The 21,164-nt window shown below is 38.5% G+C and overlaps 1 protein-coding gene across 49 annotated transcripts in view; it reads right to left on the bottom strand.

The window, feature by feature from the left end:
• Positions 1–21,164, bottom strand: part of PKP4 (plakophilin 4) — a 228,323-nt gene that overhangs the window by 139,620 nt on the left and 67,539 nt on the right. For 40 of the 49 annotated variants that reach the window (XM_070241002.1, XM_070240982.1, XM_070240998.1 and 37 more), the window contains exon 2: positions 17,222–17,358. In XM_070241002.1, coding sequence (XP_070097103.1) covers positions 17,222–17,353 — 132 coding nt within the window. In that variant the 5' untranslated portion in view covers positions 17,354–17,358. Of the gene's footprint in view, positions 1–17,004; positions 17,102–17,221; positions 17,359–21,164 lie in introns of all 49 variants that reach the window. The other 9 variants (XM_070241011.1, XM_070241008.1, XM_070241018.1 and 6 more) reach the window with 1 other exon arrangement.

Below are 21,164 nucleotides of genomic sequence, written 5' to 3'. Positions count from 1 at the left end.
TACAGCTCAGCTGAGCCTACCACCAATCAAAAGGAGGATACAGTACGCAGGTAGAAAAGAGAGCAGAGGAGCAACAAGCCCAGGTGCCAGGGCACCCACACTCTTCCCAAGCAGACTGTGGCAGAAACTACTGGTTGTTAATAATCATTTTAGCTGAACTTATAGCTGCTCAGCTGGAGCCTGCATTCCTAGCTTCGGGGCAGCTTGCTGTGGCCATGTGACCAAGTTCTATGCCTGCGAGGAACCACACTCTCCAAAAGGAATGTGTATGTTCCCCGGCTCTTTACCCCTACCTGCTGGTGGAAGTGGGAGCTGCCTCAGACCCAGGGATGGCAACCACACGGCAAAGCTGCCTTGGCTAGCTCTGGACCACTACTCTCTGGAATGCTTTGTGAGAGAGAAATACACTTCCAGCTTGTTGAAGCCATGATTTTTTTTTTGGTCTTCTCCCCAAAGCCCCCACCCTCCCAGTACCTAGCTGTATATCCTAGTTGTAGGTCCTTCTAGTTCTGCTCTGTGGGATGCTGCCCCAGCATGGCTTGATGAGCGGTGCCACGTCCGGGCCCAGGATCCGAACCGGTGAAACCCTGGGCCGCCGAAGCAGAGTGCGTGAACTTAACCACTCGGGGGCAGCCCCTAAGCCATGATATTTTGATGTCTCATTGTTACAGCAGTTAAACTGAAGCCCAGTTAACACATATTCATGACAGAGCTGACTGGTTTTAGTGCCTAGCTGCCTCAACTCCTATTCTGAAGCTTAACAAGTATATTCTGAATGCCTTTACTGGGTTATAAGCATCTTGGATTATGCATCTGAAGGCTAACATCATGTTGTCTATTTCTCTGAAACTGTCTAATACAGGGCTGACTGGGGGAGGGGAGGGGCAGGAAAATGTAGTAAGTTTAAGCTGTAGGCTTTAGGGTCAGACAGACCCCTGGAACTGAATCCTTTGCCAGTCTTGGTTCTAACCAAATGCGTGAACTTGAGCAAGTCCAGTCATCCAACAACTATCAACTGAGTGCCTACTGTGCAGCAGGTTCCATTCTAGGAGCAAAGGCCTCTGCTATAGATAATGGTGTTTACATTCTGGCATACTTAAGTTTCACTAACTCTAAGCCTCAGCTTTCTCATCTGTAAAAAGGGGATAATGAAAGCAACAGACTTACAGGACTGTTGTGAGGATTACACAACGTGATATGTACAATGTGCTTACTAAGTTGCATGCACATCGGTACTCGATAAATATTAACCATAATTAACATCTGTCAATAATTCGTGCTTGGAGTATAGACACTCAATGCCAAAGCATCAGAGCACTATTTCTTAGCAGCCAGTAAGAAAAGCAAGCCTCGGACTGCTATGTCCAATCAATTTGGTATTCATTTTATTTGTAATGTCTTATCTTTTCTTATCTCTGCCACCTGCTTGATAGGAATTCTAGACATGTCTTATAGACCAATAAGGGCTTACCGAACACAATATATTATAGAGCACTTGGAGCCTAATATTAAAAATTGAAAATATTAAAAACTTTGAAGAAATTCCTCTTCATAAAGTTATTTAAGTAAATGAATGGATTCTTTTCAATATGATGGTTTGGGAATCTTCTTCAAGGGGGTCAGAATAGAACAGTAGCCACCTCTCTATGATGGTTTTAGTATCTGGAGCACACCAGATTGCTTCAGCATATCATCCTGTTCTATGAATCACAACCTGCCACTTCCACCCAGCCGCAGCTCACATGCTCAAAACAAGTTAATAGCCTCTCAGATCCAGCAGAGGCTCTTTCAAAATAATTATACCACATTATTTTAGACTGCAGAATGTTCACATGCATTTCAGGTAAAGAGGTGTCCTAAGGCAGGTTCTAACAGGGAAAAAGGGGGATTTTCTCAACTCACTAAACAAAATTAGAAGATTGGGAATTACAGATTTTTGGTAGATGAAGATGAAAAACAAATATAATGCTCTGCAGGAAATACAGAGCTGCAGAGTAGACAGTACTCCATACTGAGGGGGTGGGAGTTTCATTTTGCTATAGCAGTTTCAGAGGCAATTAGATTTGAATGCCAGCTTTATCACTAAAAAAACAAAGGAAGAGAAATCTTCAATATTCATGAAACACCTGAGATAGCTCTGCTTCTAAATAGGGACTTGACCATCTATCAAGTACCAAGCACTTTCAACATATGACCTACAACCTATAGATTGGGTATTATTACTATAATTTTACAGAGGAGGAAACAGGCTATGAAAGGTTAAGGGGTTTGCCCAATATCATAAAGTTATTTGTACGAGTCTGGATTTGAATCCAGGTCAGCTCGCCCTTAATGCCTAATTCTCTCCACCATACGAAGATGAATTTCAAAACTACTGAATTCTTCAGAAGAGTACAGTGAAACATTCTAAGAGTTCACTGATGAGTTAGGATTATCAGATTATTACTATAAATAATAAAGAGAGTAACATTTTAAAACATCCACTGAGGAGCAGTGATGTCCCCAAGACAAAATGAAGCCTTCAAGGCTCCATGTGCCTCTTGTAGAGGGTCGCAGGGGCTGGCTGGCTATGAGGACACTCTGGGTGATGGACTGCTCCTGACCAGCCTACCCACAGCACCTCCAGAGCATTCAGCTGAAGGAATGGAAGGGAGCTGTGCTTCTGGGCCCAGTGCTCCTTGTTGGCAGTCCCCCCCACCTGGCTCTCAGGTAGACATGTGACATTTTTCTGAGCTGTCAATGTGCTTGCGCTTACAACTTGCCAGTGCTAGTCTGCTATGGGAATCAAAACCTTTACTGGTAAACATGGTTTCCTCGAGATATTTAAAACCTATTTAAGGCAGTCAAAATGTTAGCTAAAACGGCCACAGAATAGCAAAGTGGATCTAGAGCCAACTTTATGGCCAATCTACTCTATTTTATCATGAATTTCTGGTCTGCCCTGGATAAAGGACTCTGAAGCTGGGACATTGCTTTTCAGATACAAGAACTGTACTGGAAACAGCTCCATATTTTTTGCATGGTTCTAGTCATAAAATAAGACAGTCCTAATTACTACATTTACCTTCCTCTGTGTAGGAATATATCATAAGGGAACATTTAGAGTATACTGATGTGAGCTCTGCCAGTTGAGATAAATCAGTCAGAGTGATTACAATTGGCTTTGGATTGCATCCAGGTTACGGAAGGCAAGAACAGATGAGGGGTATGCGCCATCACAGCAGTGACAAACTCTCAACTTCTTTGTATTTCTTCAGGCTTAGACATGACACAATAAGACTACATTTTCAATGAAATGTTGCTGGAAGCATTTAAAAGCTAGAAAATATAATTATGTCAGTACAGATGCCACCCCCACCCCTCAAAACAAGAGATATGACATCATTTCAAGACGCAGTCTGCTGTCACTAGACAGTTGGGATGGAGGGGCTGAGGTCTGCACAAACAGAAGCCAAAATGTGGTGCAGTCCTGGTCAAGATACAAGGACCACCATTTCACTTTAGAAACAAACATTTATTTTTGAATAAATCTCTTTTGACTACTAATTTTGTACAGAATTGATTTTTCTAATAGCAAGGGAAAATGATCAGGTATAAGCTATCATACACATGTCATGAGAAAACTATTTTGTTTTACTTTGGATATCCCCACCCACTCTGTTTTGGGGGTAGGAGGCTTCTTACTTCCTCCCTCACCTCTCCTAGGTAATTAACGTGAGTTTGACATGCACTAGGATATTTGTATTTTGCTCCCTACCTATTTTCTATGAACAAGCAAACATTTTCAACACACATGTATTCAACAAGTACTGACAACTGATTAGTACCAGACACTATTCTAAACTCTGGAATATAGTGGAAAGCATCCTTGGAGTTTATGTCCTGGAGTGGGGTGGTCCAAAAAATGGGTATTGGACGTATGTCTCTGCATCTTCCTTCTCTTACTTAATGACACTTTGTAGAAGTCCCTCCAAGACAACTAGTAAAGATATATCTGAGGAATCTTTCAAAGAGATTTATGAATATACTCTGTAAAGATATCTGTGAAGAGCTGGATTTGCAGGATTACATTAAGATGACACAACTCTTTTTTTTCTTCTTCAAGGAAGATTGGCTCTGAGCTAACATCTGTGCCAATTTTCCTCCATTTCATGTGGGATGCTGCCACAGTGTGGCCTGATGTGGAGTGCTAGGACCGCGCCTGGGATCCAAACCTGTGAACTCCAGGCCCCCAAAGCGAAGCGGAGCATGCAAACTTAACCACTATGCCAAGGGGCCGGCCCCAAGATGGCACAACTCTTATCTCCATCCATCCATCCATCCAGTGATCCATCCACCAATGTCATCAGCATGATAGCATAAGGGCCCTTAGGCACGTAACTGCTACCTGGTCCTTTGGCTGGAACCCCTTCCATGGCCAAGTCATAGCCTGGGTCCCCACCTTTGAGTATTCCTCAGTCTGGATCCAGGTGCCTTCTAAGTGGCCCTGGGCTAGAACATGCTGCTTCCACAACCTTTCTATATATCATCTCAAGAATAACAACTGTGGTGAATGTTGATCGAGTACTTATAATTTTAGTAAGATTGGAACCATCATCCTTATTTTACAAATGAGGACACAGGAGTATCCACCCAAAGTAACTTGCACAAGTTTACATGGTATAGCCAGGGGTAGAGGTGAAAGCACTGTCTCATGGTACCCTTCTGGATCTGAAGGCTGCTATCACAGTCATGCTAAATTTTCCATTTCAACCATGATTCATCTGACAAGTTTTCCACATCTTGCATCCTATATAAACTTCTTTTCTTTCCTTCTCTGTCAACCTTAGTCTATAGTAACTTTTTATCACCATTTTTATGAAGACTTCTTTCCTCCTCAGTCATGTAATTTTGTGATTTTAGAATTTTTATTAAGCATTACATGCTTTTTGTAAGAAATTTGGAAAATACAAGGGGAAAAGCATCTGAAGATAACCTACTCAACATTTAGGAATGTCTCCTATTTTACAAATGAGTGCATATGTATGTGTGCAAATATATATAAATATGCATTTCTACAGAATTCTATACATATGGTTAGATGCCTTATCTTTTCCTTTGTATTGTGAACTTTTCCCCACATCATTAAAAGTTGTGTAAAAATGTGATTTTTAACAGCTATGTAAAGCCCATCATATATACATTATGTACTATTACGTAACCATTCTACCTGTATTGGACAATCAGGTGGTTGTCACTTTTTAGATATTATAAACATCACTATGATTAATATCTTTGTTTAACATTTAATATTTCCTTAGACTGGATCCCTAGAATTAGAATTACTGGACCAAAAATAGAACCATTTTTAAGGCCTATTACTATAGATCATTAAAGTGCTTTCCAAAATAGTCACGCTAATTTACTCTCACCAATATTGCATGAAATGCCAACATCACTACACTCACATTGTTTTATCTTTGATTTAACTGTTGCTCATAAGACAGGCATATATATTCTCATGGTTTTAATTTGCATTTCTGTGATTATTAGTGAGGTAAGAACCTTAGTTCTTACGCATATTGGTCATTTATATCCCTTCTTTTGCCAGTTGTCAATTAACATCAAATACCCCTTTACCAGTTATTGGTTTTCCTTACTCATGTGTAATTACTCTGCACAGATTGCATTCATTTTGTTTCTCCTCCAATAGGTATCTGGTAAACTCCTGTTGCTTATCTTGTCCCAATGGTAAGGACACAATTCTTATCCTACACAGCATGGAAAAACTTTGGGAATTTTCTTATAAGACTTCTTCTAAGTGACTATACATCTTAACTAAAATCATATTACCAACACCAATATTGTAAGTACAATTAAAACGAGCACTCATAGGTCCAAGAAAGATGATAAGATGTATAGAAATTTGTTTTGCAAACTGCTCAAACTGTTGGTTTCTTTCTTTTTTTTGTCTTTGCAAATCAATAAGCCAACAAACCATGACTCAAGTTATTCAATGTAAGTTTATAGGCTGCAAAACATCTTAAGTGTTGGGGGAATGAAAAATGCCACTAAATTCCTAAACTAAACTCAGCATTGAGTGGGCATTCTCCCTGTGGAATGTCTAAAACATGTAAACAGTTTAGCCACTATTATCTAGAGTGAATCAGAATAGTACCAATGGCCAATATTAACAGTCACCAAACACAATAACACATCCATGTGAATTACTGGAAGGAGTACATAGCTTGTGGACCATACAAAGCAGGAGAGCACAGGAGAAGAACTATAAAACCTAACTGATAACATGTAATAATCCTTGACTCCTGGTTTGAAATCATAATCAATCATAATCAAGCAAGAACAGATGCATTAGTTTATTTCATACCATGAATTTCTCATTCTTGAGTCTGAAATTTGATTACTCTCTGAAGGGAACACATTTTTAATTATCAAAAAATCGGGTATAAGAGTGAACATATTTCAGAAACCTCTAAATGTCTGACAATATCCTTTTAATCCTTCATACATTAAAGCCAATTTAGTTGGGTATAAAACTCCTGGATTACAAGCATTTTTCCTTCAACACTCTAAACACATAGTTCTGTGCTCTTCTGGTATCTACTGTTTCACCAAAGCTAGATACCAGTCTGATTTTATCTTTTGCAGACAAACTCTTTCTTTTTTATGGACTCTCATAGAGTTTTTTCTGCTTTATCTTTGTAAATATAAAATTTTGTCAAGGTTATTTCTAGACAGGTCTCTTTTCTGTAGGTGACATCTGGAATACGATGACCACTTCAGTCTATACACTCAGGGTTTTATTATCTGCTTAGACAAACAGTTCTTAAATCACATTTAAAGATTGCTTCTGTTCTAGCTACTCTAAAATCCTTCTCAAGAACACCCACAATGCTTATGTTAGATTCATTTTCCAGAGTCTCCATGTCTAGTAACATTTATCATATACTTTTTGTTCTTTTCCTCCATATTCCAAGATAACTTCTCAAATAATCTCGTCACTACCAATGATTCAATTTTCCTCTGTATCCTTTCTTATCTCTATTGACTCCATTGCAGATTTTAATTGTTTAGTAAGCATCTCTGTAATATAACTGCCTGGATATGAATCCCAGATTCCCTACTTACTAACCATGTAAGTTTGGGCAAGTTATTCAACTTTGCCGATTTCAGTTTCCCCATCTGTAAATAGGGGTAATAATCATAACTATCTGCATAATTCAGGGTTTTTAATTATAAGCAACAGAAAACACCCTGGCCAAGTCAAGATCTAAAAACAATTTACTGAAATAATTTTCCCACCAACTTTACTAAGTTGGGAAAACGCCAAGTGACAAAGAAATTTGGATCAGATGTTCAGTGGCCAAAATGCTGACAGGTTTTCAGAGCATTAACTCATAAAGTTCTGATAAAGAATACAGGAGATCTGCCATGTAAAGCACCTAGCACGATGCCTGACACACAATAAGTAATAATAAATGTTAGCTATCAGTATCCTGATGGATTTGTATTCCATTGAGTTCACTGACTCTTATTTCGTACTGACAATGACAACATCTCTTCTACATCTTTCATTTGTTTCCTGTAGTAGTAGTGGTGGGGGTGGTAACAAGAGAAAAGATAGCAATCTGGTTGTATCAAAAAGCAGCAGGCCCAGTAAAGCAATGCAGAGTCTTTGTCATCACAATGGCAGACCTAGCCTAGATGATCCACTGACCATTCTTCTCAATCCTGTTCTACTGGCCTTATAGTAGGAGAACTTCTCTCTAACTCTGATAATAGGGTGAGGGCCTTCATGGGTTTTAACATGAAATCAAAAGAAGTTTTATCAAGGGTTAGGAAATTAAAAAAAAAAAAATTCAACCAAGTAAAACAGTTTCACATCAATCAAATACATTTTCTCTCTTCTGTAGGGCAGATCAAATAAGCTAACAGCATTCTGTTCAGTACCCATAGCTATACAAACATAAGTTTCACATTCTTATCTACAAATCACCAAATCGTCTAATCCATCAGCTTAGAATAATGCCAACAGCAGCAATTACTAACATATATTTTGCACAAAATAATTTAATAAGAATTCACTTTTTCATTATACTTTGCTAACTGAAATATAAGAAAAATCAAGATCCTGCTGTTAACCACTTACATTATAGGAAAAACTCAATATTCACCTTATGAAGAAACAAATGAGAAAATGGTGCAATGGGAAAACCCCAATAGACTTCCCCACTTCCAACAGTTATAGCTTTAAGTAAGAAATATATGAGGTAACTAAAGTCATGAATGAAAAAAGGAGGTGCCAACTGACTCCATACTTGGGCAACACAGGCTTACTCTTTATTTCAATAAAACAATTTATGAAAATAATTTGCAAAGGGGAGAAGTGATAGTTTATGCAGTAGCTAAGGACCTTGATCTTGATTTAGGCTTTGGGAATAATTTTAGGAAAACTTGCAAATTAGATATACGCCTGTTAGGGTAGATGATACTGCACGACGACAGTTTTCTGATATCATGCTGCTTTATAGGAATTTTCATATGTAAAAGTCTACAAGGTAAAATACAAATTAAATAGTCTTTATATTGAAATGCCTTGAACACCAATTTTTTTTTTCTGCTTTGTCTCCCCAACCCACCCCTCCCCGTACACGGTTGTATATCTTAGTTGCATGTCCTTCTAGTTGTGGGATGTGGGACGCCGCCTCAACGTGGCCTGACAAGCGGTGCCATGTCTGCACCCAGGATCCGAACCCTGGGCCACCGCAGCAGAGCACGTGAACTTAACCACTTGGCCATGGAGCCAGCCCCTTGAACTCCAATTTTTAAAGGAAGATTAAATTTTCTTTCCAGAGCCAAGAGATTTATAAATGATTTATATGGAATTTAATTGCGTAACATGCATTTGTCTTCAAGTTCAAATAATGCGTTCTTTCAATTTGCTTGCAGACTGTTTCTATTATGTGCAATCCCTATATTATTAAGATTTGCGTGCACAATAACTTTTAAAATTCTATAAGCTAAGACACAGATCTGTCATTGAACTACTTGAAAACAACCTTACATTTTAAACGATTTTTCTTAGGAATGCCTAAAACAAAATAATCATAACCTAAATTACTTTGCTGAGGTGCAAGCAGATCTGATCACTTTGGAAACAATATATTCATAAAATATAATCAGATGCAGTAAGACCATATGGACCCATTTCTACAAAAGTAACAAAAACGGCAATTTAGAAATTGAGCATGAAGATAGACTGTTTTGCTACAGCTGTAGAGTAACTTCAGGGTTATACCTGAGGGGAAAAGTACGTTTCTGAAATATTTTTCTCTCCAGAAGTGATTCTAAAAAGAAAAATGATCATGCAGCACAGAGAATTCAATGCTGAATGATCCTGTCATCCATTTAATCTCACCAACTCAGCAGTCACTCATTTCAAATTTCATAGCATAAAGTTTGTGTGTACAGGGGAAAAATTATTCCATATATTCATAATTTAGCTCTGAACAGAAACTGCGAACTGAGTTATTCAAGCGAAAAGGAAATTATTTTAAACATGTAAAGTCAGGGCTGCCTTTAAGTGTTAATAAAGGACAGATTCTATTACTTTCAAATGTAAAGAAAAGGTAACGTTAATTCAATGGTAAAAAATTACAGTTAAAAATGCCTAAGTCAACAAATTTACATAAAACTGATATAATACAATCCATATCTATAGCTTGTTTAAATACAAAAAGGGACAAAGTACACATGTTCTTGGATCTTGTGGCTCCAATTAATGAATATTCATAATGTGCCAATTACTGCACATAAAAGTATACAACACGGTTTGTGCCTCTGCATTCTTCTGAGGGCAGAAACTGTATGAAACAGATCATCTTTGCAGGTCTCCTTACCCTTCCTGGACAGAGCGCTTTGTTCTCAGCAGGCTTTCAATCAATATTTTTTATTTAGCTAAAAGCAAGCATAAGCTAACTACAGGGTCACAGTGAGCATTTTTACATTCTTAGTTCATTAACCTAATAACTATTTTGGGACACCTACTATGTGTTCCATGTCTGCATATGTGACCTACTTATGTGTGAACAGACAATCTTTTTCAATTCTTGGAATTTAAGAGCTCTCCAACAAACAAAACAAAACAGAACTACAGCTTCAATATATCTAAAAAGATGTCTCCAACTGAATTGAATAGAACAAATACTCAGTTATTCAGAATATATTCGTGGAACATGCAAGATTGAGGAACTTTGCTAACAGGTCAAGCTCATCATTCATCAGACTATCACAAAATGTATACACTCATTGTTAGCTAACTTGGTGATTAATTTTTTATGTTGCTAAGGACAATTTTTTTTGTACATTCAAATACTGAACAAACCTGTTGGCCATACTCTTATAGTCTTTTTTTGCTAAGGAACATTTGCCCTGACCATCCATTGCCAATTTTCTTCTCTTTTGTTTTTCTTTTTGCTTGAGGAAGATTAGCCCTGAGCTAACATCTGTGCCAATCTTCTTCTATTTTTTCTTTTTGAGGGACATTAGCCCTGAGCTAACATCTGCTGCCAATCCTCCTCTTTTTTGCTGAGGAAGACTGGCTCTGTGCTAACATCCTTGCCCATCTTCCTCTACTTTATATGTGGGATGCCTGCCACAGCATGTCTTGCCAAGCGGTGTGTAGGTATGCACCCAGGATCCGAACCAGCGAACCTCAGACTGCTGAAGCAGAACATGCGAACTTAACTGTTGCGCCACCTGGCTGGCCCCATCAATCTTCCTCTGTTTTGTATGTGGGTCCCCTCCACAGCACAGCTTGACAAGAGGAATAGGTCCACGCCTAGGATTTGAACCTGTGAACCCAGGTTGCCGAAGCAGAGCGCGTGGAACTTTAGCCATCTAGCCATGAGGCCAGCCCCCTCTGTTGTATTCTATAACCACAGAGATTCCTGAAGAGGGGGGTACCCAACATCAACACACGGAGGAGATATGTGACATTTTGACCACAAACATGCAACTTCGGAGGACTGATCTCCTGAGAACCACATATCAGGATGCAAAATTCTTGAATCTAGGCCAAATAGTGTCACAAGAGCTCTACCACTTGACCTCATTTTGAACCATACTTCTATAATATTAAGAAGCTAAAGCTGCAAAGTTTGATGATCCCAAGAAATCACTAAGAAAAGATCCAATCTTACCTTGCATTTGATGAGGCAGTTCAGGCATGGAACATACACTATACATTACACAAGAATTACAACTGCCAGGATAACTCAGTTACCAACAGGAAAAATTACTAAGTTGCTAATAAGAAAAATACAAAGTTTTAGGCATTGCACTTATAGCATGGTGCTATTAGCTAAGCTACAAACTATGCTTGTTTACAGCCGAAATAATAATTCTGTCTTCTGCATGTGGTTGAGGTGTGTCAGAGAGAACTATTTCATTGTAAATAAACTTAGGGGCCAAATAAAAGGAAGTTGCAAAGGCAGGTGCAGAAGAGTTGAGCTGATTCAGTTTCAGAGGAATAAAGTAAATAACTGTACTGGAATTTGTTCAGTTCTGGGCATTCTGCCATACAGGAAGGGTGTGTAATTACTGAAGCTAACACATCCATGTAAAAATGAAGTAATATCAATAGGGCACAGTAGGGCTCCAAATTTCCTTATTTTATCTTAAAAAATTAAGGAACTCTAATGACTCTCATATTACTCTTTGATATTTAAGTATGAGTTAAGTTAATATGGACACACTGAAGGGAGGACTGTAATTTTCACAAAAGTCAGAAAATACTATCTTGAAAGGCGGTGTTCTCTTTGAGAGCCTCACAAGTGAAGAACATTGCAATTTTCACTCATCAAAGATAACAAAAGAAGTACACATAGTACCTAATTTAGGACTTTACCAGAATAAGAGTAGTACACATAAAATTAGCACGTTACCAAATCTATTCTTTGCTTACCATATCATGCTATCTGGACTGGCCTCAACCCATACCTGGATTCCAAACTTCTTAAATCATAAACCAAAAATAAGACAGCGTGGTTTGTAGGAGAACAATGGTATAGAAGTTAGTGTTGCTGAGCACAGCCAAGTTCAAACAGAGATCTCAATTACTGAAGCAACTTCATGACTGAAGATGAAAGAGTGTAATAAATATTATATGTGTGATTTTACAAAATCCAAATCAACTTGCGTCCTATACAGAACTATGAAATATACTTGTTAACCCTATCCATGATTGGCCATATAGTCATATGGTCTCCTAAAGAGTGTTTCTACAATCCAAGATCATATCCTATCAATTATAAGACTACAATAAACTCTCCCAGTTGGTGGTAATAGCCTGCACATGGCCCTTGGCTCACTGCTTCCTTTGTGCCTGTGAAGTTAGCATGGTGACATATCTACTGAAACTTCAGGGAGTGGCAGCAAAGTTCTGGATGAGCAGCCAATGTCTTAAAAAATTCCGGTTCTTCTGCATCCGAAAGTTTGCTGTCCATTTGAATGACAAATCAATCAGTTTAGTCTAAGGTTTTCATAGGAGGAGGCGGGGCCCTTTGAGGGCACCACACTTGGCCATATTCTTTATCTTGCTATGTGTAAGATATTAAGCTAGGAACTAGATCATTCTTAAATTTGCCAGATATTTGAAAACTATCAGGATACCAAAAAATTCCTCATTTCCAACATCTGCATTCATCCTGGACTCCTGGATTCTCATTAGGAGTTGAGTTGAACAGCAGAACCTGGCAAATGATGATCCTGATTACAGACAGCCAGTGGCTTATGTTCAACCAATACTTCCTGTAATTTCAGATTCTAGTCCAAGGATCACATTACTTCATTATTCCCATGAGTTGACTTTTTTATTTCTCTTATAGCATGATCCTTAACTGAAAGACATTTCTTTAGTGGTTACCTATACCACCTGGTATATATGATGCTGGTGGATATTTTGTGAATATCACCAATGTAACCACATCCTTTTATTCCCTACACTTAATTTTCAACTAAGTTGGACAGATGGGAGATGAAATTTACAACACCTATGCCATTATTTGACCATCAATATAAAGTAAGATTTTAGTTAGCTCCATGTAGAGATCAGATTTAATTCCTAGATCGAGGTGGACAGATGCAATTCAAATTGTATTAAGGACAAGGATATACAGCTGGGTAACTAGTTTTCTAGGTGCTGTTGGTGAGAGTCTCTTGCTTAGTAATGTTCCTATGAATATGGCTACAGGTCCCATTATTTTCATAAAACAGCCAGCTGGTGACGAAGGAATCTGATAGCCAGTATTATTCATCTGCTCCCTTCTTGAACAATTATTTATGCAGGTCTAATATATTCAAGGGGCTGGGGAAGGAGCAGCCTGTAGCATGGGTGTGAAACATGTATAAACATGGCTCTGGCCTGAGGTAGCCAATTATATAACCCAAAGGAGCACAAGGTAAGACTGGTATAAAGCGCTAAAGGAGGCCAGGAGAGCAGTTTGACTTCAGGATGGGGTGAACATGGCTTCATGAAAAGGTAGCACTTGAACAGAAGTGGGTTCCTTCTTCTTCTCTGTCAAAGGGCAAGGACTTTTTCTGTAACTGCACAGGTATGCATCTAGGTGACGGACACCAATGTGAAAGGTTATCACTTTACAAAAGAGAGAGAATGCGAATCTCAGCATTTTGTCAAGGAATAAGGGAACAGCTTCTGGCTTCTAGATCCCAGGGAAAGCATGGCCCAGTAGAGGAAGATATAATTGTTTTTATGACATCCTAAGTCTAATTTCAGATATCAACACACTAGTGATTTGTTAACAAGACTGCTCCGGTTGCCTGCCATTTCCTTCCCTACTACTGACCGTGAATTGCCCAGGGGGAACATGGATGAGGTATTTTAGTGGCTTGGATGCACTTTACTCAAGAACTCAGACTTTCCGTCTCAAAATTCAGGTGTATATTATTAAAAGATATTACTTTCCAATTCTTTAACCAAGTGCCTTAACATTATGTTTGGGGTTGCAACAAATAAATGTGTTAACAAAATTTATTTTCAAATGCTCTATTTCCTATAATATATATATATATATATATATATATATATATATATATATATATATATATATATAAAGCTGTTCTAATTTGTGAGACGAGTGTGATGAAGTTTTAGAAGTTTAATGTCATGCAGAAGTAAAATACTGTCACAACATAATCATGCCTCAATATTCAGAAAGATTTTTTTGTTTTCATGTCAATGGCCAAAGGAAAGCTCACTGAATCCCTACACATACTTAAAAGTAGAATCACTAGCTCCTCCTAAGAAGCGCCTTTTCAGAGGCGGCCTGGTGGTGTAGCGGTTGGGTTCGTGCATGCCGCTTCAGCAGCGTGGGGTTCATGGGTTCGGATCCCGGGTGCAGACCTACACACTGTTCAACAAGCCATGCTGTGGCACTGTCCCACATGCAAAACAGAGGAAGACTGGCACAGATGTTAGCTCAGCAAGAATCCTTTTCAAGCAAAAAGAGGAAGACTGGCGACAGATGTTAGCTCAGGGCCAATCTTCCTTACCAAAAAAAAAAAAAGGAGAGCCTTTTTGTAAGCATTTCACATATGTTAATATCCTCGATAACTATTACTATCCCCATTTTGCAGATGAGAAACTGAGGCACAGAGAGGTTAGGAAATTTTCCTAAGATGATACAGTAAGTAGTGGAGGCAGGATGGGAATCCAGGCCATCTATCCAACTGCACTGAGGGGTCTCTGCCTTCTGTACTGTAATGAAACATCCTGCCTAGGACATGGCTGCCACCAAAAAAGGTCTCTTCTTTGAGATCAGTGGAGCTGATACCATCACTCCATGGTTATTAATGATGTGTGGTAGTGAGGCTTCTTTTTTTTTTTTTAATAATTATATATCCCACCCAAGAATATTGCTCTTTCATTACAAAACATGATCAAGGACATAACCTAACATTAACTACTCCATTTGAGTCTAACACAACTGAGAATGTCACATTCTGACTAGTATTTTAAAATCAAATATATAAGGTGAACAGTAATTAGCTTTCTTATTCCTGTCTAACTTTTCTGTGCTCTGTCTCATCAGGCAGATGATAGGGAATGACAAATTTCCGAAAAGTCCTAAGAAATTCTTTCTTTTCTTTTCTTTTCTTTTTGTGAGGAAGACTGGCCCTGAGCTAACATCTGTGTCCATCTTCCTCTATTTTATATGTGGGATGCCTGCCAGAGCATGGCTTGGTAAACTGTGCGTAGGTCTGCGCCTGGGATCCAAACTGGAGAACCTTGGGCCACCGAAGCAAAGCATGTGATCCTAACAGCTACGTCACCCAGCTGGCCCCATAAAAGTCCTAAGAAAGTTTTACTCCAACAGTAGAGAAATTAGAGTATCTTGCCTGGTGCCACCAAACCACACGGGAGCTAGAGTCAGCTGTTTAAAATCAGGTGAGCATCTTTGAACAAGAGATAGATATGGTGTCCTCGGCTGAATGATTGAAATGCTGAGTACTGAGTACTGATAGACAATTTTAACAAAAATTAAGGATGAAAACTGCAAATGTATATTAATGGATTCAAATTCTTAGGATATCAAAGAAGCAAAGAACAGAGTATATCCTCCCAGTAAATAAACAATCTGGGAGATACATGATAATTTTTCTAATAAAGAACAAATACCTGTATTTTTTGGCTACCTTGAGAAACCAGAACCCTTTTTGCTATCTCCAACAAAATATCTATTCAGAACACCTTTAACTGCCAAAAGATAATCTTTTGAAGTCATCTGAGGCTATTAAGGAATTCCTGTGCCAAAATCATGATAGGTTTCCAATTTTCTTCAACAAGCAGGGCATCTGGTATCAAGGTGCATCACCAAACCCAGCACACGCTAAGAGCAAAACACAGTACAGGCTAAGAGCCCCAAACAAATCAGGGCTGCTCATTCTACAGCTCCTGGGGCTAATGCTGACAACTATGAAGGGCTATAAGAAGAGTCCTTTTTTCCTCCTTAAAGGTGAGAGCAGCTTAGATAATCTATAGTTTAGTGGAAAATGAAAATGACGACAATTTTCTTGTGTCTTCTCAAATTCTTACTTTGCAGAATGTTTAAAAACTTCAAATTTCAGTGAGAAATGGAAAATATTTTGACATCTTGCTACTAGAACAAGTTGTGAAATCATTTTTCTTGAAGACACAGCTCTAATGTCATATAGTTCTGGAATACTCTTTCATACCAGATGCCTTCAAGTTACAGCAAACAGTAAAATAATGAGGTACTCCTTTACTCTTTGTCATCATTTATCATTTGAATTGCTGATACTGATTTTTAAAAGTATATTCCAGCAAACACACATCTAAGTTTATATCTCATGAGAAAAAAAAGGACCCAGTGATTTAATCATAAGATTAAAAACATTTTTTAGTATTAGATTATCTCCAACAGAATAACCCTCACAGAGGGCACAGACATTTTTTTGTTGTTTTATTTTTGAGGGAGGAAGCAGAAAACAAAACTACCCCTGGAGCTTTAAATTTACATTCACCTTATTAAGCTTTTAAATCTTAAGAAATTAAATTCAGGAATTCCAATTTCTCTAAGCACAACAGATAAGATCTAATTAAGAAGGCTGCTTGGGCTTGAAGGATAAATAGTATTAAGGACCTTAAAAAAATCAACATAAACATGACATTGAAGCAAACTGGCACAGTGTGACAAGTTTTAGAACACTAGCTCACAGAATGAATATACTTTGATTCAGACAAACACAACAAAAAAAGCCTTTATCCAAAAATCACAGAGACAATCCTACATAAAACCTATGTTAAAATGTTCAACATATCTAAAGATATTACAGGCCTCAAGTTGCCAGAGTCCTGATGGAAAAATCAGCGATGTGCAATGTGCTTTACAAAGCTTTGCGTGCATGCACACACTCTGCAATGTGGGCAAGACAGACACCGATCACCATCAATATTGTCCTTACTTGCAGACGCACAAGTATCCTGCATGTTCCGATTCTGACTGGCACCTGGAGCAGCTCTACATGCCAGTCATCCCAATGTACTCAGGGATGTAAACACCTTATAATTAGAAAACGTGAAGGCGTCAACGACATTAGACAAATTTAAAACATATCCAAAGATTAATTTTCAAAGGCATTGAAGAAATAATTAATTGCAAATTCAAGTAAGAGGATGTACCTGCTCCTTCACGGAAGCTAGAATAGTGGTGGCTGTGGTCTCGGGTTCCATGCCTGGGCCAGTGGCGGCAGCTTCCTGGCGGGTCTGTGGTTGCCCCTCCTCCACCAATGAGGCCTGCTCAGGAGCTGGCATTCCTCCTGCAATCAAGCAGGCAAAGGGTTAACACTTTCTCATGGGCTCAGGCAGGGGCTGAGGATTTGCAGATGGTTCCCACAAAGTACTATAGACTTCTACACACAATGATCACAACTCTTACAGCCATTTGATCTCTAAAAGGAAACCTGTAGGGCTAAAAGTATAGCTGATACTACCAAATAATAATAGAAAAACCCAATAAAATAATAACGACAATAATAAATACTAAGAAAATATTTAAACAACATCATAGTAGAAAATGACATGAAAAGGGTTGGGGAGGAGGGCTCTTAATTAAAAATATACCAAAGACAATAAAGTTATTAGAAGCTTGTTAAATTGCTGAATTTTCTAATTAGATAACCAGTAAGTAAATATGATTATCTTATTAAGAAACAAATACCCTAGATTGCTACAAGGGTCAGTTTTCAAAGAAGTATACACACAAGAATACACCTACAGATGTGCAAATGCTTTAACAGTTACACAAGAGGCTTATGTAACAGGAAAAAAAAGAGTTTAAAACTTAAAGCAGGCTTGAAAATAAACAAAAGTCTACTGCATTTAAAAGAAATGCAAGGCATTAGTAACAGTAACAAGGATACCTTTGGTGGAGTATTACAGATAATTTTGTTTCCTTAGAGGAATCTGATTATCCAAAGATGATGATGGCTATGGAGATGGTGTTGAAAAGACAATCTGTTTTTCAGGCCTGTAGCTTGTGACAGAAGAACGGGTTCTTGGCAGGAGATGGGGGGCCTAAGGTAACACACACTGCAAGCAGCGTGTTCGCCAGGAGACTCAATGACCTGATATGATATGGACTTTTGACAAATTTGAAAAAGATGGAGAAAAGATCCCCACCTAAAACGTAAATATTTTAATGACTTGTTTACATGTCTGCCTCTCCGACTGTCTCGTTGAAAGCACCATCTATCATACCATGAGACTAGCTTAGTGCCTGGAATATATAATAGATACTCCATTATTGTTTGCTGAATAAACGAATATATGAATGAAGGATTGACCATCTTTTCCATGTCTCATTCCAGTCATTAGGCAAACCTCACCAAGTGCTATGATGCTCATGACACCTTATTTGTTCAATATGTTACTCTGTATACTTGTATGTGGACACCTGAGATCCTAAGTACTCTTCTTGACATTCTTTACAGTTTTCTCCCAAAAATTACTCAACTGTTGTATTTCAATTTCTTATCAACTTCCACAATGTTCAGTTCTGTAGTATAATCTGGGGATTTTTTCCCCATTCCCTCAACATCCAATAGCAGCTTGCTGTTTATTTCTAATATCATAATCTGTAAGACAAGGGAAGACGGGCATACCACCGGAGCCTCCATCTCATTCCTCACTCTCCTGACTTCCACATTAGTGAAGACGAGTTTAGGTTCTAGGTTTCTACCAGTGGTTGCTTTATTAACAGGCAGAAACGGACAATGGGTCTTACAAGTTTGTGCATCTTCCCCAGATGCCAGCTTCACGAAGAGTCCTCAGCCTGCTCTAGCAGGTGAATTCTCTGTCTCCCATTTCCATGGTGCCCCAGGCTTGGGTGGACCCTCATCTGCAAGGAGAAGCAACTCCCCAAGTTAGAGGAAGAGGAACTTCAGACTTGAATGAGTCTAGGACAAAAACCTAAGTGTCCTTGGGTAAGTTACCACCTCACTGAGCCCCACTTTCCTCACTCATAAACACGGACTTACTAATTCTTTATACAACACAATGGAATAATTCTATGGCAATCTTCATTTTTCAGTATTTTTCAGGGGTGTGCTTATTGAGATATAAAATATGCTTAAAATATCAACAACTGGATTAAAATATCCATTTCTATATTTACCAAGTGCTCATTAAAGACAAGATATGAGGTCTACGAAGAAAAAAATGCCACACATAAAGATTTTAGACTAGCATTTAAGCCAAGTAAAGATATGAAAGTATTCTATGCCATTGAAAAACTACACACCTTAAAATAAGCAGATGGTTGCAAAGAACAGAAATGTTACTATGCAACAGTGAGACAAATAATGCCAAGAATCAAAAATTTTAAATGTCAAGAGTATAATATCATGAAATAACCAGTATAAGAAAAAGAGAAGCAAAAATTCAGTGAACAAACAGAATTTGAGAAAAGGAGAAATAGAAACATCGCTGGGGAAGTAATTATTTATTAATTCTTCATTATAAATAGAAGGAGGTGTACTGTTTAGAGAGAGACATAGAATCTTATTGTCATTATATTACATCATTGTGAGTGTACCATACTTAATTTCACACTTAATTTATTTGATGACCCTGACTGTCCAGGATCAATGCTATCAGATGAACATTTTCTGAAGACCACTCTGCCCAGTAATGGCTCATCATCTAGCTGAGGCAGCATAATATGAATCAGATCAAGGCAAAGTATAGCAAGATTCAAGTGATGGAATACCAACACTAAAATTGATATAAGAGGTTGTGAAGAGCTCACAGATTTGTAAAAGAAACTACTACTCAGCAGGAGAGGAGATTTTCACTGGCAGGGATGATGTTTTTATTCTCTGATTCCTCAAAGACTAGGAGAGACATTTCAGGCAATTGCTAACACCCACAGGATGAAGAATGACGACCACGGTACCCAGGCATAACTAAGGGTGAGACACTTCCCCATCCCTCATCTCTGGAACAGTCCCAAAATAACACAACCAACATGAGGCAGAGGAGGGATGCCACAAAACTGACAAGTTACAATCCTATTAAGATTTCCTGACCATTTTCTTGTAGTCCTCGTAACAGTTCAACGAGTTGGAGGAATCAAGCTCTAAGACTAGAGTCACAGGATGATGTTATTACTTTTTCCTACTAGCAAAGAAAAAAGCAAGGAGAAATCTGAGAAATCAGGCCTCATGCTTCCCTGAATCACTTCGACTTGAGGCGATCACATCCTAGGAACCTGAGAAAACTTACAAATAGGTTGCTGAACATTTTGGAGCTTTCTGGAGAATCACCGAGAATGGAAGAGGCGTCAAAAAACTGGAAGTAGGAAAATGCCACTGCTGTTTTTTGGAAAGAAGAAAGTAGACTCTCTTCACGTTACAAACTAGAGAGCTAGACTTAGATCTTAGGTGAGATTCTTAAAAGGATTTTATCCAAGAGATGATTTGTGAGAACCAAAAGGGGGCACTTCAAAGAAAAGTCACGTAAAATGATCTAATTTCTGTCTCTGGCAGCATAACCACGGAAATGTGTCTAGACTCCAGTGAGGCATGTGTGATATTAGAATTCTCCCATATTATAATAGGCATAATAGAAATGGGGCTGGCACAAGGACAACTGCTGACTCTCACCATTGGTAAATAGCTGAACGAAACATATCATCCTAGAGAGGTTCCTAATGTAATGCCAGAGAGCTCTGATCTTGACACAATCCTAACCAAAAACTTTAGCCATAACGTAAATAATAATATATAAGGCGTGCTCAAGTTCTTTGACGACTAAGAACACTACCTTATCAGATAACAAAATGAAAATATGAAAAACATTGCTACCCTAGTAATGAGTTGTCTCTATGGGCTAAAAACAACAGGGATAAATGTAGGGTCTTGTATTTAGATTAGTGCAGCAGCACACCGGGAAAAAGATTTAGGCACTTTAGGTTCAAGAGCAAAATGAGGAAACCATGAATGAGACAAGGCTGCCCCAAACCCAAGGTGAGGTTATGCTATATTGATATCAGCATTTAAGATGCTAGGAAGAGGGGGACAAGTGAGTATGCACCTCTCCCTCAGGCTCCTTGGGACATATCCAC

The sequence above is a fragment of the Equus caballus genome, chromosome 18 (genome assembly GCF_041296265.1).
Source record: "Equus caballus isolate H_3958 breed thoroughbred chromosome 18, TB-T2T, whole genome shotgun sequence".
NCBI classification, from domain to species: domain Eukaryota; kingdom Metazoa; phylum Chordata; class Mammalia; order Perissodactyla; family Equidae; genus Equus; species Equus caballus.
This window is presented reverse-complemented; position numbering and strand designations above follow the sequence as displayed.